Source organism: Eriocheir sinensis, chromosome 28, assembly GCF_024679095.1.
Source record: "Eriocheir sinensis breed Jianghai 21 chromosome 28, ASM2467909v1, whole genome shotgun sequence".
In the NCBI taxonomy this organism is placed as follows: Eukaryota; Metazoa; Arthropoda; class Malacostraca; order Decapoda; family Varunidae; genus Eriocheir; species Eriocheir sinensis.
In genome coordinates this window covers 12,855,459-12,873,555 of record NC_066536.1, presented here as the reverse complement: position 1 = coordinate 12,873,555, position 18,097 = coordinate 12,855,459, and the positions used below count along the sequence as shown (strand labels likewise).

Here is an 18,097-nt window from a genome sequence, read left to right as displayed (position 1 = left end):
GAGAAGGGGAGGAATTGAGGGAAGTAAACTGTTGCCCTTTCACGCGACACTTATCAACTATACACACGAATAACTTACTCAACTATTCGTCCACTTTCTATTCCCTCACTTCACGACCTAATACTTGCCGTTAACTCCTATCAACCGGTTAAGTTCGACAAATTCAGACTTACTCAAAACACTGGCGAATATGAATAGACGGGGACGTGAACTCCTATCAACCGGTTATTAAGTTCGACACATTCAGACTTTAGCAAAACACTGGCGAATATGAATAGACGGGGACGTGTGGCCTGGGAGTCATGTGAAGAGTGCTCATGCGACAGACGCCTTCCGGAAAGACTTACATCACTTCCTGGACGGGGAGGGAAGACGGTGTTAGGTTTCCAGGTACTGCCATGTGTAAGCTGACTGTCCCCTTGCAGAGCCCTTATGTACTGAAGAACCTGAAACAATATGACATGATACGGTTGTTAGAGCCATATCATAGAACCTGAAACAATATGACATGATACGGTTGTTAGAGCCATATCATCCCCTTGCAGAGCCCTTATGTACTCGAAAACCTGAAACAATATAGCATGATACGGTTGTTAGAGCCATATCATCCCCTTGCAGAGCCTCTATGTACTCGAGAACCTGAAACAATATAGCATGATACGGTTGTTAGAGCCATATCATCCCCTTGCAGAGCCCTTATGTACTGAAGAACCTGAAACAATATGACATGATACGGTTGTTAGAGCCATATCATCCCCTTGCAGAGCCTTTATGTACTGAGGAACCTGGAACAATATGACATGATACGGTTGTTAGAGCCATATCATCCCCTTGCAGAGCCTCTATGTACTCGAGAACCTGAAACAATATGGCATGATACGGTTGCTAGGTCCATATTCTTAAACGATTCAGCGCACAGTCACATATATTTGACAAAGCTTTCGTGGGAGAAGGGGGTATTTCCGGGGGTAGTTTTATGGTCCTGGTGGTAGTCTGGCAAAGATTCTATACCATGAAGGCTAAAAAACACGCTCATGAGATCCCGATTCACTTCCTTTTTGGCCTTTGAAAATAGTTGATGAGAGGTGGAAGCCTTTGAGAATACCGACATTAGATTTTCCAGGATGGGTGGTTTCATGAGCCTAGCGGTAGTGTGACAAGGCTTCCGCGCTATGAACGGGAAAACACTCAAGACGACCCGACGTAGCTCTTCTCTGGTCCTAAGAAGTCGTCCTAATAAGAGTTACAACCCAACGTAGCTCTTCTCTGGTCCTAAGAAATCGTCCTAATAAGAGTTACAACCCAACGTAGCTCTTCTCTGGTCCTAAGAAATCGTACTAACAAGGCTGACAACCCGACGTAGGTACCGGCCTCTTGTAGACTCCTTACGTTTTTTATGTTATGTTCTTCTCTGGTCCTAAGAAATCGTCCTAACAAGAATTCCGAACGTTTGATAACACGAGATAGAGATTGCTACTAGGGCCGGCGCGGGGCTGATGTAGTACGCTCCTCGGCGGCCCTTTGGTGCTGGTGACGGCAGAGTGATCGTGTTTCACTGCCTCGCCTCCCTTCACGGCTCTCGGCTCCTCGGATCTCTTCTTCCCTCCCTCCCTCTCTTGCTTCTTTCCTCCCTCCCTCCCTCCCTCTTTATGTCTGGTTTATTTCCTCCCTCCCTCCCTTTTTTTGTCGTGCTTCTTTCCTCCCTCCTCTGTTTCCTTCTTCCCTCCCCCTCTCTTGCTTCATTCCTCCCTCCTTCCTCCTCTCTTGCTTCTTTCCTCCCTCCCTCCCTCTCTTTCTCTCGCGCGGGACTCGTGTATCTTTTTCTTATTAATTTATATTTTTTCAGCCTTTTCATCTACATGTTGAGAGAGAGAGAGAGAGAGAGAGAGAGAGAGAGAGAGAGAGAGAGAGAGAGAGAGAGAGAGAGTCTGCGCTGTTATATTATCTTTGCAGTATTTCATAACATGTTCAACACACACACACACACACACACACACACACACACACACACACACACACACACAAACCAAGAGGTGTTTGACTATGCATCATTGCCGGAACGCACCAGACTGAGAACTCCACATGATTAACCTGAATGCATTACCACACTGGACTAAATGCGTAAGGTTGTACAAATGGTGCTTTCTGTCATAAGGCGTTACTATATAGAGCTGAGAGTTTATACCAGGAAGTCCTCGCTAGTCGTATATCATCCATTCCTCTACCTTTCCTAAACAGTCCTGGCATTATAGTTTTAGCCTGTGTTGTGCTGGGTAGCCATACAACAGCTGCCTTTTATCATTATTAAGTCCCCATTTCAGTACCACAACGGAGTACTTTTTAGTCATGTCAGTCAGTCCTCGCTTTTAAATGCAACAGTATCCTTCCCATTATCTTTCTTAAACAGTCCTGGCATTATAGTTTTAGCCTGTGTTGTGCTGGGTAGCCATACAGTAGCTGCTTTTTTCGTCACTACCATGCCCTTTCTACTCGTATACTACAAGAGAGTACTTAGTCATGTCAATCAGTCCTCGCTTTTAAATCCTAGCTCATCCTTCCCATTATCTTTCCTAAACAGTCCTGGCAATATACTTTTAGCTTATGTTGTGCTGGGTAGCCATACAGTAGCTGCTTTTTTCATCACTACCATGCCCTTTCTACTCGTATACTACAAGAGAGTACTTAGTCATGTCAATCAGTCCTCGTTTTTAAATCCTAGCTCATCCTTCCCGTCATCTTTCCTATGCAGTGTTGGTATTAGAGCTTGAGACGGTGGCGTTGTGCTGGGTGGGAAACAACTACTGCTTTTACGTTGTCTTTCCTTACTTCGTGCATAGAGCTGTGTGTTTGTTTATATAAGCCAGTTTTCGCCTTTCTAATACGTCGTTTGTCCCGTATCATTTATGAGCTTATCACTGCCCTTATCATCCTTAGACGTGTAGAGGATGTGATAAGATCTATTTTTGGTTGTATTATCCTCCATTCCTTTACACTACTTTAGTCCGTCTATACGCGTTTCTTATACCTCGATCATTCCCATACCTATTTTTTTGGTCAACACTGCTATCCCTTCCCCTGTATTGTAGCATTGGGAGTAGATCTCATGCCTCTACTGACCGTACTATGTAAGCTTTTCTTTTTCTCACAGACCATCAACGGCAGTATAGAACACCTTAATACCTCTTATAGTAACAGACAACCTCACCCACTAGTAATTTTATGTCCTGTTCCCATTGACTCTTAGCGTTGGCAGTATGTCCCTTTGCTAGACTGACTTGTATCTATGCTTATCTCTCTACAGACCATCACCGGCGATATATCCACCTTCATGCTTCTTATAGTACTAGACAACCTCACCCACTAGTAATATTATGTCCTTCTCATTGACTCCTAGCGTTGACACCACTTCCCTTAGCTAGACTGACTTGTATCTGTGCTTATCTCTCTACAGACCATCACCGGCGATATATCCACCTTGATGCTTCTTATAGTACTAGACAACCTCAGTAACATTATATCCTAGCGTTGGCAGTACATCCCTTGCTAGGCCGACCCTGCTATGTATGCTTTTCTCTCCCCCGCAGACCATCACCGGCAATATGTCCACCTTGACGCCCCCTATAGCGCTAGAGAACCCCGCCCACCAGTTCCGCGTCGACTACATCCAAGACGTGGCCTCCCAGAAATCCTTTGACTACCCCGAGGAGTTCTATGACCACACCGAGATCCTGTGGGAGGACAAGGGAATACAAGCCTGTTACGAGCGCGCCAACGAGTACCAGCTCATAGACTGTGCTAAGTAGTGAGTATTGGAGGGTGCTTGTAGTGGTATTTCCTATTTATATATATGGTCTTGTGAGGTTAATTGGTTGGCTGGGTTGACTGATAGCTGCTTGTAGGCTACTTGTGGGGATTCTGTGTCTCTGTCTTACTTGCTTTTTTTCTGTATTTTTTTTCTTTTTGTCATTTTTCCTTTTTTTCATTCCTTTTTTTATTTTTCTTTCCTTTTTTTCCATTCTTTTCTTTTTCCTTTTTTTCCATTCTTTTCTTTCCTCTTTCTTTTTCTTTTCTTTGGTTTTCCTTTCTTTTTTCCTTTTTTCTTTCCTTTTCTTCCTCCCCCCCCTCCTCTCTCTCTCTCTCTCTCTCTCTCTCTCTCTCTCTCTCTCTCTCTCTCTCAGTGCTTCTATATAAAGTTTTCCAGCAATCACCTTAGGCCCAAGCAACGCAACAGGTATCAGTCTATCTATTAATCTGTTTGTGCAATATGTGAACACCTGGAAGCACATGTTGCCCTCATCGTCTATTCCATGATGATGATGATGAGGAAGGTAAGTTACATGTCAACAATAGTGCTTCAGTTTGATTTACCTGTTATATTCTCCTTGTATTGGTATGTGTTTAGGGAAGTGAATTCATCTTCAGAGTCAGGGCAGAAAGTGGTGATCTCAGGGAGCCTAACAGTGGAATGTCAGGAGGAAAGATTAGACATGCACGTGGGAAAGAAATCTTGATGCTAATTTCTGTACTTTTATGTGGAGAGATTCTTGTTGTGGAGGAAGTGTGGTGTGGGAAGGAGTGAGTGGAGGGGCCGTGGATGGGCGGTGGTGGAGGGGGGCGTGGTGGGTGTAGCAAGGGAATGAATGAGTGAGGGCGCGCCGAGAGAGAGAGAGAGAGAGAGAGAGAGAGAGAGAGAGAGAGAGAGAGAGAGAGAGAGAGAGAGAGAGAGAGAGAGAGAGAGAGAGAGGCCGCGCCAAGTTAGGGGGTGGCTCGGGGAATGCACAAGGTCACGGCCACGCAATCAGTCGGTCATTTGTTGGTGTGTTGTGGTGACGGCCTCGTGTGTGTGTGTGTGTGTGTGTGTGGGTGGGGGGGGAGTCCGTGTGTGCGGCAGGCGGTGGTCAGGAAGGAAGTCTCCCAAGCGAGGCGCATCTGAGTACGGGTTAAGACTAAAGTACTGGGCCACGCAACTCTGCTCCTCGGGTCGCCGCCGCCGGTTACAGATAAATAAACATTGTGTGAAGAGCAGCGCACCATGCAGTACTATCAGGGCCTGGCAGTAAGGGCGTGAGGGTGATGCTTATTAACGCAAACTTGAAGGGAAATAAAAGTTTGTGCACCATTTTCCCCAACCCTTTTTTCGTAGTTACCATTTTCCCCAACGCATTTTCCCCAACCCATTTTTCGTAGTTACCATTTCCCAACGCATTTTCCCCAACCCATTTTCCCCAACCCATTTTTCGTAGTTACCATTTTCCCCAACGCATTTTCCCCAACCCATTTTTCGTAGTTACCATTTTCCCCAACCCATTTTCCTTAGTTACCATTTTCCCCAACCCATTTTCCATAGTTACCATTTTCCTCAACCCATTTTCCTTAGTTACCATTTTCCCCAACCCATTTTCCATAGTTACCATTTTCCCCAACCCATTTTCCTTAGTTACCATTTTCCCCAACCCATTTTCCATAGTTACCATTTTCCCCAACCCATTTTCCATAGTTACCATTTTCCCCAACCCATTTTCCTTAGTTACCATTTTCCCCAACCCATTGTCCATAGTTACCATTTTCCCCAACCCATTTTCCGTAGTTACCATTTTCCCCAACACATTTTCCATAGTTACCATTTTCCCCAACACATTTTCCATAGTTACCATTTTCCCCAACACATTTTCCTTAGTTACCATTTTCCCCAACCCATTTTCCTTAGTTACCATTTTCCCCAACACATTTTCCTTAGTTACCATTTTCCCCAACCCATTTTCCATAGTTACCATTTTCCCCAACACATTTTCCATAGTTACCATTTTCCCCAACACATTGTCCATAGTTACCATTTTCCCCAACCCATTTTCCACAGTTACCATTTTCCCCAACCCATTTTCCACAGTTACTATTTTCCCCAACCCATTGTCCATAGTTACCATTTTCCCCAACCCATTTTCCATAGTTACCATTTTCCCCAACCCATTGTCCATAGTTACCATTTTCCCCAACCCATTTTCCTTAGTTACCATTTTCCCCAACCCATTGTCCATAGTTACCATTTTCCCCAACCCATTTTCCTTAGTTACCATTTTCCCCAACCCATTGTCCATAGTTACCATTTTCCCCAACCCATTTTCCATAGTTACCATTTTCCCCAACCCATTTTCCATAGTTACCATTTTCCCCAACCCATTTTCCATAGTTACCATTTTCCCCAACCCATTTTCCATAGTTACCATTTTCCCCAACCCATTTTCCATAGTTACCATTTTCCCCAACCCATTTTCCATAGTTACCATTTTCCCCAACCCATTTTCCATAGTTACCATTTACCCCAACCCATTTTCCATAGTTACCATTTTCCCCAACACATTCTCCATAGTTACCATTTTCCCCAACACATTCTCCGTAGTTACTGGTGCTCGTCTCCTCACCCCCCCCCTCTTTTTTTTTACGGCAAGGGAGACATCTCAAGGACAATAAAACAAAACAAAAACAACAACAAAAAAGCCCACTAGTCGCTGCCAATAAAACAAGACAGTAAGAGAGTCAACTAACAATCATACAACTTTTTAATGGGGGCTTCGTGGTGCAGTGGTTCCCTTCTCCTATAAATCCTTCCCCTTCTGTCTCTCTCCGGAATATGACCACAGATGTTGCGCCGACTAAACGAAACTTTCCAACAACTTTTTAACACTACTTACGTTGGAGTCCCAGCGTGTAATATCCCAAGCGTTACATTATCAACATTAGCACACAGCACCACCGCCACCACTTCATACCCTAACTGTTGCACAAGAATAGTCACCAAGTGGGCTAAAAATAGAACTGCCATGTAATCCCTTAGGGGGGTAATTACGCTTCGTTTGAGGACCCCTGCACCAAAGGAAGGGCGCACCAGGGGACCGGGGCGAGGGTGCTGAGAGGGTGCTTGAGAAAAGGAGGCTGTAAGGGTGAGGGAAAGGGTGCTTGGGGAATGTTTTAAGGGATAGCTGTACCAGGGAGGGTCGAGGGTGCTGAGAGGGTGCTTGAGAAGAGGAGGCTGTAAGGGTGAGGGAAAGGGTGCTTGGGGAATGTTTTAAGGGATAGCTGTACCAGGGAGGGGCGAGGGGTGCTGAGAGGCTGTTTGATAAAGAGGAAGCTGTAAGGGTGAAGGAAAAGATGCTATTGGGGGGAAGGGGATTCTGGGAGGCTGTGTGTTGGGGAGGAAGCCGTAAGGGTGAGGGAAAGAGTGCTTGGGGAATGTTTTAAGGGATAGCTGTACCAGGGAGGGGCGAGGGGTGCTGAGAGGCTGTTTGATAAGAGGAAGCTGTAAAGGTGAGGGAGAAGATGCTGTTGGACTATTTTGAGGGATAGCTGTACCGGCGGAGGGGATGCAGGAGGGCTGTGTGTAGGGGAGGAAGCTGTAAGGATGAGGGAAAGGATGCTCGGGAACTGTTTTGAGGGATAGCTGTACCGGGAACGGGGCCAAGGGTGCAGGGAGGCTGTGTGTAGGGGAGGAAGCCGTACGGATGAGGGAAAGGATTCTCGACTGTTTTGAGGGGCAGCTGTACCGGGAACGGGGCCAAGGGTGCAAGGAGGCTGTGTGTAGGGAAGGGAGCTGTACGAATAAGGGAAAGGATTCTCGACTGTTTTGAGGGGCAGCTGTAGTACCAGGGAGGCTGTGAGTAGCGGAGGGAGCATCGGGAGTCAGGGAAGGGATGCTCAGACACAGCTTGCAGTCTGCCGGCACCACGATGTACGAGACAGCACTATGCAGGCGAACTTGAGGGCTTGTGATGGAGGCTGCGGCTGCTGTAGGGCGACATGAAAGCTGCCAATCAAGGTGACAGGGCCAGAGGGGACTGAGGGCTGATGCTTGATGCTGAACTATACACAGGCCGATGGGGAGGCATGGAAGGGGCTGACCATGGCTGTAGGGACTGGGAGCTGAGGGCTGGAGACTTAAGGGCTGATAGAGGGAACACGAGCACACGTCAGAGGGCTTAAAGAGAGTCTTGTGTCCGGGCGGGTGGCACTGAAGGTCCTCTGTCTGCCGCCCACCATAAGCATTTATAACTTAACCGTCCATTTATAGCGCGGAGACGAAATGTGACCGGGAGGCGTCCTGTCCTGTCGGGTGGTAGGGATGCGACGGGGCGGGACAAGGAGGTGGAGGAGGAGGCCCAGTGGATGATAGTCTTGATATAGAGTTAGCCAGGTTGACGGAGTAACGCAGGGAAGGGATGAAAGCAGAAGGGGAGTTAGTGAAGTGAAGAGAGACGTTATTTGTTCTTCTATACGTGTGATGGGAGATGGGATAATGCTAGTCATGATATATAGTATAGTTAGGCAGGTTTACGAAGAACCGAGGAAGGGATGAAAGCAGAAGGGGAGTGAAGTGAAGAGAGGAGACGTTTTATGCTGTACACGTGTGCTGGAGTGAAGGGATAAGGATAGTCATGATATTTAGTATAGTTATCCAGGTTGACGAAAGACCGAGGGAGGGAGAAAAGCAGAAGAGAGGAGACGTTCTTTGCTCTACACGTGTGCTGGGTGATGGGAGGAGGAGGAAGCCAGTTAGCCAGTTGGACACTACTCTTATTGTTTACCCAGGTGGACGAAGGAGGAACGAAGGGCGAGAAGAAGGGAGAAGTGGAGGAGAAGGGGCAGTTAAAGAGATGAGGGAAGGGGACGCTCTGTGGCTGGTTCACGGGCAGGAGGAAGAAGAAGCCGGATGGACACTACTCTTTAGCAAGCCAGGTGTGCAGGCAGACGGAGGGAGGGAGAAGAAGAGAAGGAGGAGGAGGAGGAGGAGGAGGAGGAGGTGGAAGAAGAGGAGGAGGAGGGCAGTTAAAGTGATGAAGAAGCCACTCCTCCTCTTCCCCCCCCCCCCCCCCCTCCATGAGACCGAAGGCAGGGAAAGCAAGCATGAACGCGGCACTAGAATAGATAGGGCGGTAAAGGGGATGGATGGATGTCAGGCCGCCTTGGAGAGTAGAGGGGGCGGCGGGGGGGAGCAGAGGAGGGGAAGGGGGGCGGGGCAAGAGCACTAACTGGCCGATCCGAGGTGAGACGGTGGTGATGATGATGGTGATGGAGGTGGTGACGATACGGGTGATGCTAGTGATGGTGGTGAAAGTAATATATGGTGACAGGTAAGTGATGAGAAGGGGGTGATAGTTATGATAATACGTGGGAACTTACTGCTATACTCATCCTTGTGGGTCATAAGGTAAAGGGGGACATTTATATTTTGTAGAGGGGGGAGGGGGATACTAATGGTGGTGATAGCCTTAGGGGGGAGGTGGTGATGATAGCTCTGGTGGTAGTGATGCTGGTCTAGTGAGGGTGGAGGTGATATAAGTCGTGGGATCTTACTGCTATCCTTGTGCTTGTGGGTAATAGGGTAAGGGGAGACATTTATATTTTGTAGTGGGGGGAGATGGTGATAATAGCTTTGGTGGTGGTGATGCTGGCGTAGTGGGGGTGGAGGTATTACGGGTCGTGGGATCTTACTGCTATCCTTGTGCTTGTGGGTAATAGGGTAAGGGGAGACATTTATATTTTGTAGTGGGGGGAGATGGTGATAACAGCTTTGGTGGTGGTGATGCTGGTCTAGTGGGGGTGGAGGTGATACGAGTCGTGGGATCTTACTGCTATCCTTGTGCTTGTGGGTTATAAGGTAAGGGGGGACATTTATATTTTGTAAAGGGGGGAGGGAGATACTAGTGGTGTTAATAGCTTTCCCCGAGGTGGTGAAAATAATAGCCGTGGTAGTGATAGTGGTGTAGTGAGGGTGGTGGTCATGAGGTTCAGTGCTAATACATGGTTACTGGCATTCTTTTTTTTTTTTGGGGGGGGGGGGGTTGTTATGGGAAAGGGGCAGCACCTCTAGTCTTAAGGGGAGTGTGGGGGGGGGGGTGTTAAGGGCGAGGAAAGAGCCTTAAAAGACGCGGTTTACGGCGAGGACAAAGTCTCCCTCACACACACACACACACACACACACACACACACACACACACACACACACACACACACAGGGTTCGGGGTACGCATGACTCCTGTGTGTGTGTGTGTGTGTGTGTGTGTGTGTTTAAGAGTTCACAGTGGAAAGGAACCATACGACTTTTTACCACCCATTTCACCACCACCTCCACCACCTCCTCCACCACCACCACCACCTCCTCCTCCACCTCCTCCTCCACCTACATCGTTTCCTTCGTAGTTATTCACCCGTTCAGCTTTACTACATCTAACAATATACCAAACTCGTATTTTGGGACACGAACAATGGGCGAAGTGTGTGTGTGTGTGTGTGTGTGTGTGTGTGTGTGTGTGTGTGTGTGTGTGTGTGTGTGTGTGTGTGTGTAATCCGGGAGAGAATGGTCTTCTTTAATAACTGAGTGAGGAAGGAGGAGGAGGAAGAGGAGGAGGAGGAGGAATTAAGGAAAAGAAAACGAGAAAGTAGATGGAGGGATGGAAGAACAGCACTAATTTGAAGAAGAGGAAGAGGAAGAGGAAGGAAGGAAAGAGGAGCCGGAGGATACATTGTGCTACACGTTGGTCAAGAGGCGGTCATTGTGGTGTGGCCTCGATCAAGAGTGTGTCGGTGGGTCTTTCTTGCTTGCCGGAATCCTCTTGGCCTGCCCTTGTCTTCCTTCCGTCCGTTAGTGTGCCATGTGGAAGAGGAAGAAGAGGAATAAGAAGAAGAAGAAGAAGAAGAAGAAGAAGAAGAAGAAGGGGATGGCAGTGATGATGCAGACTTTGAAAAAATAATTTGTTGTAGTAGTATTAGTATTAGTAGTAGCAGCAGCAGCAGAGGAAGGAAGAAAAGAAAGAAGGAGGCGAAGGAATAAGAACAAAAAGGTAAAGAACAATAACAACCAAAAAATATAGAAGAGGAAAAAGAAGAAAAAAACGAGGAAGAGGATGAACAAAATCCCACAAGAATAAAAAAAAAAAAAGAAATCAAACAGGAAAACAAGAAGAACAAGAGAGGCATAAGAAAAACAAACAACAAAACAATGAAGCAAAAGAAAAAAAAATGAGGTCGAGAAAGAACAAAAAGAAAAAAAAGGAAAAGAAGAAAAGAAAAGAATGAAAGAGCCAAGCGTGGGAGAAGGAACAACAGCAACTCGTATAGCGGTGGGTGCAGGGAAAGAAAGAAGTGGGTCAGTCAGTTTGCGTTACCCCTCCCCGCCCTGATTGAAGTTATTGGCCGCCGCTTCGCCGTAACACTTCATTAGGAGGGCGTAAGGGGCACACGCGACGGCCTCTCCCAACGCTTGCACTCTTGAGGTTCATAAAAACATAGGGAGAATGCGAGAGGCAGAATGGCCCACACAAGGCAGCTCCAGATTCCCCCCCACTACCACCTGTCATCCTCGTCCATGTAGCTATCAAGTCTACTCTTAAAACAAGCTATCGTCCCTGCACTTCCATTCCCCTACCACCCTATTACTAAACCAATGCCTGCCTATTTCCCTCCTAAATCTATACTTTTTCTAATTTAAATCCATCATTGCGTGTTCTATCCTGCTGGCTAATTCTCAGTACTTTGCTTAATATCGCCTTTGTTGTAACCCTTGACCCATTTGAATACTTCTATCAGATCTCCCCGCACTCTTCGTCTTTCTAGAGAATGTAAGATGAGATGTTTCAGTCCCTTATTTTTTTTGTTTACGACCCCTTGTTGACGGGAGTGTCGGAGCGCGTGATTCTGACGGCTGCGGCGGAGGGAGCGGGGAGTCACAGTGGATAGATGAGAGATATATATAGAAGAACAAGAATGGAAGATAGGAGAGGAGGTTGTGGTGCATAGTTGCGGTCACTTAATTTCATGGCCACAGTTGATAAATGAGGGATAGAAGAAGAAGAAGAAGAAGAAGAAGAAGAAGAAGAAGAAGAAGAAGAAGAAGAAGAAAAAGAAGAAGGGCTGATGTGAGGGAAGAGATGCATGAGAGGGGTGTGGGAGGGAGAGGTGGAAGGGGTGATTTGAGGGAAGGGGTGCATGGGATGTGTTTGAAGGGGTGCATAGTAGGGGAAGGGAGGGTGAGCGATGAGGAAGGGAGAGGGGAGAGGGAGGGATGGAGCTCTGTGGAAAGGGAGGGGAATGGGGGAGAGGGTTGCGTGATGGGGGAAAGGAAAGGGTGGAAAAAGAGGGGATGAGGGAATGGATGGTGGGAAGGGTTGAGACATGGGGAAGAGAAAGGGTGGAGGGAGGGAGAAGGGAGAGAGTTGAAGTGAAAGGTCTGGGGGAATGGTTGAGGGAGAGAGTGGGAAGGAAGGGGAAGTGGGGAGGTGGGTGGGTGGAAGGGGGGTTCAGGGTGGAGGGGTTGAAGCAGAAGAATCCAGCATGTTATGTCTATGTATGTCTCTCTCACAGTCAGTCATCTCGTGATAGTGTTACCAGATGGCGGGTGAAGCGGATGCCAGTGTTATTAATATTAGGATTGCTGTTGGTGTTATTTTTTTTATTTGTTTCTTTTTATTGATTTTCTTCTCCTTCGTTGTTAGTTATTGTTCGTTTTTTTCCTCTTCTTCCTCCTCTTCTTCCTATGTTTTCTTTTGCTTGTTCTGCTTGTTATTATTATTCATGTTCTTGGTTTCGCTTCTCCTCCTCCTCCTCCTCCTCCTCTTCTTCTACTTCTCCTCTGTATATTCTTTTCCTTATTCTGCTTGTTATTCTTGCTCCTTCTCCTCCTCCTCTTCTTGTTCTTGTTCTTTTCTTCTCCTCCTCCTCCTCCTCCTCCTCTTCCTCCTCTTCTTATTCTTCTACTTCTCCTCTGTATATCCTTTTCCTTATTCTGCTTGTTATTCTTGCTCCTTCTCCTCCTCCTCCTCCTCCTCCTCTTCTACTTCTCCTCTGTATATTCTTTTCCTTATTCTGCTTGTTATTCTTGCTCCTTCTCCTCCTCCTCCTCTTCTTGTTCTTGTTCTTTTCTTCTCCTCCTCCTCCTCCTCCTCTTCCTCCTCTTCTTCTTCTTCTACTTCTCCTCTGTATATCCTTTTCCTTATTCTGCTTGTTATTCTTGCTCTTCCTCCTCTTCTTGTTCATGTTCTTTTCTTCTTCTCCTCCTCCATCATCTGAACTGTATCTATGAGCAAAACGAGACATGACGAGAGACGAGATGAGATGATTGGAGAGTGTGGTGTGTCGTGCTGAAGGTGTAGTTTTAACGTTCAAGTGATGGCTAGGGTGTGTTGGGGTGGGCGGGGTTGAGGCTGACGGCGAGGGTGATGGGGGTCGTAACGAGCGATACATAGGTCAGGGTCTTGCGCCGGGGATGACCAACAAGATGACTGTGGATGGTGTTGAAGCTGTAGTGTAGACTGATGGGGGATTAGAGAGGCTGTGGCTGTGTGAGGATGACTGGTAGTGTGAGTGTGGGGATAGGTCAGGGTCAAAGATATATGATGTAGGCTTGAAGTTGGGCATCACCTCATGTTGCCCCGAGAGACCGATAGTGTGGATGCTGTATGAACCACTTGCCAGCATCTTCGCCTCAACCTCATACAAGAGAAGAGAGGGAAGAATAAAAGTGGAGCAGGGAAAGAGGAAAGAAGAGGAAGGAATGAGGTAAAGGCAGCCAACCCCCTTTTTTTTCCCCTTCGCTTTAAACTCACAGAAAATAAAAGAGAGGGAAGAAGAGGAAGTAATAGAATGTGGACAGAAGAAAGAAGGGAAGACCAGAAGGAAGTAGAGTGGGGAAAGAAGAGAGGGAAGAAATAGAGATGAACACACAAGAAAGAAATTAATAAAGAGAATCGAGTGAATACTGTATTAAGATCGTACTGAGGGAAGAAAGACGAGCAGAAGGAAGTAGAGTTGGGAAAAGGGGAAAGAAGAGAGAGAAGAAATAGAGATGAACACACAAGAAAGAAATTAATAAAGAGAATCGAGTGAATACTGTATTAAGATCGTACTGAGGGAAGAAAGACGAGCAGAAGGAAGTAGAGTTAGGAAAAGGGAAAGAAGAGAGGGAAAAAAATAGAGTTGAAGACAAGAGATTAAGAATGAGAATCGAGTGAAAAGAAAGACGAAGAAAGTAAAGTGGGAAAGAGGAAAGGAGAGAGGGAAGAAGTAGAGATGAAGACACATAAGACAAGAGTATAGGAAAAAAAAAATCGACCAAATACTGTATTGCGAAGAGCGTGCCGAGAGATGAAAGCAAACCTGAAAGTAAGCCCAGCAGAGTGAAGACTATCTATCTATCTGTCTACCCGGAGTCGTGACCAGGAATGTTAATGCCAAGCCAGACAGACAGAGGCAGCAGTCGGCGGCTTTCACAAGTATAGCCTCACGCTGCTGTTTTATCGGAGAGGCTGAAACGTTTTTATTGCCTCTCAGCGTAGTACGTTTTTATATATACGGTGAGAGGAGGCGAACGAATGGTGAATGATGGCCTTTGACGACTTGCCCATAAGGAAAAGGTGCCAGGATTAAGTTATATATAAGTTAGGTTGAGAAATGTCTTGATACTTTCCTCATTAAAAAAAGTGTTGTTATATAAAGGAGAAAAAGTTAATGCAGTGGGAGAAAGGTTGTTCAAGAATGGTTACTTGGGGGGAAAGTGCGAAGATGCTCACTAGCTCTTGCATTAGTAAGTTAGACAGCACAGGGGCGAGCTTGAATAAGAAAGCTTGGCGTTGTTGAGCAAAGAGCGCCTGTATAACGTATTATGGAAATTTCTGTGTACTGACTCGCTCGGGTTTGAACGTCTCGATTGAGTATAACTTGCTGAAGCAGGGTATACACTCAAACACGTTCTTTCCTTGCCGGCTTCCAAACACCTCCGTCAGAAAGGAATATTACAGTCGTTTAGAGGGTCATGAAGCTCCGGAGTGACCATTTATAGGGACAAAATCTCGAACCAGATTTGATGCTCCTGTTTTACTTGTCAATCCTTGGTCTGCTTCCAATTATAATAAATGAACAAAAACATCAGAAATGCCTTTCGCAACAAGGGCCTCTCACTCCTGTCTTGTGAGTGTCTTGCATCCCCGTTGAGGCCTCCGGAGGGGCTGACGAAGGTACCGGGAGAGGGGACACCACTACAAGGACGCGACGCTTACGTTCTTGGGTGGCGTACTTCTGCAGTGGCACCCAGCAGCGAGGCGTGGGCAGAGGGGCGTCTTGCGTGCACCCATGTATTGTCAGCCTTCATGGCCACGTGCCTATATTGATGTTTGTCTGTGTAGGATTTATTGTTAAGTGTGTGTGTGTGTGTGTGTGTGTGTGTGTGTGTGTGTGTGGCGTGGCGGCGGCGGTGGTGAAGGAGGCGTGGGTGGTGGCGCGGCGGGAAGGTGGTCACAGTGGCCCACTTGTACAGCCTCGCACACATGGCGCACCTCTCAACGCACCCTTGTCCCGCCCTTCACAGAGGCCCTTAGTTCTCCACATGCCATTTTCCTCACTTCCGCTTCATCACCATTTCCTGTTTTCTTTCAGCTTCTCTTTGTCTCGTCGGCCTCAAAGAGAGAATAGGCCGAGTGGCCACAATGCAGCCGAGAGCAACGCGAACGGCCGCCGCCCTCCCCTCACTTCTCGTTTTCCCCTCCCGCCGCAGTAACTGGCCACCGTCTTGTTATTTCACCGATGATTCATGCGCTGCCCCGCGAGTAATGACAACATTAGCCCGAGAGTTTGAGACCCTCCGAACAGCAGCAGTAGTATACACGCTGAACAGGGTTGTAGCCGAGGTTCCTGCAGAGATGAGTGCGTGCTTACAGCGCTAAACAGGGCTCCAGCATTGTGCCGCCCACGGGCCTGGGGGCGGCACTGCAGCAGACCAGCGCCCGTCGCCGCGGCTGCTTGTAATCACTCGTGACGGTGACGTCACCGTGTTCACAACGGAAATGGCAGCTGAGGAGCAGCCTTGGCTATATCAGACTTTGATTTTTTATGGTGATGCATCGTGTATCGCGGCATGCTGCTCATTCCTGGCGCCCCCTACGGCTGCTGCTACAGACAGCACAGCGGCCGCGCGGGCCCAGATCAGGGCGAGGTCCTTCTCCAAGTTAATGTAGTCAAGTTGCGATGATATTATAATTTAGTTGTGGAAAAATGGCCACTTATTCACACGCTTATTTGTTTGTCTATCTATAAGAGCGAGGTTCGATTTTTAATGTTTGCGTGACTTCATCAGTCGGCAGTTGCAGCGGCCGTCTGATTATTGGGTATAAATGAAAGCATTCAGGTCTTAGCTTCTCCTTTTAACACGCGTGATTTAGGAAGGTTTGTCCAAACACTTGTTATCCCAGCTGATAAAGGGGAAATAAGACGAGGCAGTGTGTACCCTCGTCCCGTGTTGTTATTGGGAGTGGCGGTGGTTGCGGCGGCGGCGGCGGCCGTCTGGGGAGTGGAGGAACATGTAAGCGTCAGCTTGATGTGGAGCGGCTGAGCGGCAGCGTTGTGGCGGCCACTGCCAGTGTGCGGCGGGGCAGGAGGGCAAGGCAGCGGCCCGGCCCGTGTGGCGGGGCGGCCCTGCCCGGACGCTGTCATGACTCACAGGAAGGCTTGCACACAGGCACCTGTTGCTTTATTCGCGATAGAATGTAAAACCCTTCAAATTCGAGGCCCCGTCACCTACTGACTGTAGCCGTTGTAGCGCGTTGTTGTTGTTGTAGACCGGCGGGTAAATCTCCCATCTGGCCGCCATAACGTCTCACTGTCTTGGGTAGGGGTTCTCCGCAAACATATTTTTTACACATTGCACGGAAAGGAGGCGAAGGATATGAATCAAATGCTCTACAAGTGATGGCATAACTCAATAAATCACACGGCCGTGGCGCAAGACTACGCAGGAATTGTATATCGCCCTTGCCTGAGGCTGAGTGTCGTGGGATGTTTGTCATCGTGGTTATTAATTTAAAGTTCCCTCCTTGCTATTTTAGTGCATCAGGGGCTATTTATTATCTCCCCCTTCATCCTGTCGTGGGTGCAGCGGCAGGAAGGCAGGTGGAGACGTGCAGACGCGGCCGGAGTTTAGTGTACGCTTGTTAAAGGGGATGTAAAGTGCTCGAGGAAGGGAAGGGGTCCAGATTTAATATACTATCGATTGCCGGGAAACTTGAGTTGGGTGGCTGGCCATTCACCGCGCGGCCCTGGCAGTAACGATCCCAAAGGCCGTAAGACGAGGGCTATAAATGGGACGTATAGGCTTCAAAAGGTTCAATGCGACGGAGAGGAGCACCGAGGCCTCGCGCAGCTATAGCATATGCCCTTAACTTGACCTATATTTAGTGCTTCGAGGAGTAAAGGTTGTCGATGGAGCTACCTGAAGAATGAACTGACTGGCCATTCCCTGTTTGAAAGTGTGGAGTGCCAGAAGACGAATGTTAGGAGCAGAGACAGGGAGGAATCAGTACTGGAGAAGTCAATGGTTGGATGCAAGAGGAAGAGGCGAAAGGACGAGAAAGGAAAACAGATATCTCTATATCTCTGTAAAGTCTTAAAATCTTGATAGATTTAGAAGACTGTGAATACTCATTTTATTTTTATTCCCCATAATTATACGTGACATGCTGGTTGTTAGTGGTGGTGGTGGGGGGGTGGGGATGGTAGTGGTAATGACGGGCGATGGTAGGGATGGTGGTGGCATGGATGGTGGTGATGGTAGTGGTGGTGGTGGTGGTAATGACGGGTGATGGCGGGATGGTGGTGGTGTGCGAAGTGCATTGCGGGTTGCCTCCGACAGATCACGCAACACCACTAACCACAACTCAGTGCCACCACCACCACCGCCACCCAGTCCCTCCCATCCAGCGTTACCAAATTATCGTACTCAGCCACTCAGCACGTCGTATTTTCCGGTTTCTGACACAGCTATCGCAAACAGACACCAAGAAGTAATGATTTTAACGATAACTTTAACTGGGATTTCGTTATCTGTGTGGGTAGAAAAGTTTCGGTCCATAGAACTGATAATTGCGATGTTCTGAGTACGATAATTTGACAACGTTGCTCTCATCCCGCACTCCTACCTCTCAGCTGTGGCGGGAGTGGGGGGAGTGTCTCGAGGTGGGGAGAAGGAGGGGAGAGGAGTGACTGTCTAAGGGGGAGGGAGCGTGGGGGACGGGGCGACTGGGGGAGGAGAGGGGATTTCAGAGGTGCCTTTCAATGTCTACA

At 47.7% G+C, this 18,097-nt stretch overlaps 1 protein-coding gene across 1 annotated transcript in view; it reads left to right on the top strand.

Annotated features, from left to right (window-relative positions):
- LOC127004547 (guanine nucleotide-binding protein G(s) subunit alpha) overlaps window positions 1-18,097 on the top strand; it is a 62,088-nt gene that overhangs the window by 28,685 nt on the left and 15,306 nt on the right. The window contains exon 4 of the mRNA XM_050872387.1: window positions 3,585-3,802. Within this exon, the coding sequence (XP_050728344.1) occupies window positions 3,585-3,802 (218 nt within the window). The remainder of the gene's footprint in view (window positions 1-3,584; window positions 3,803-18,097) is intronic.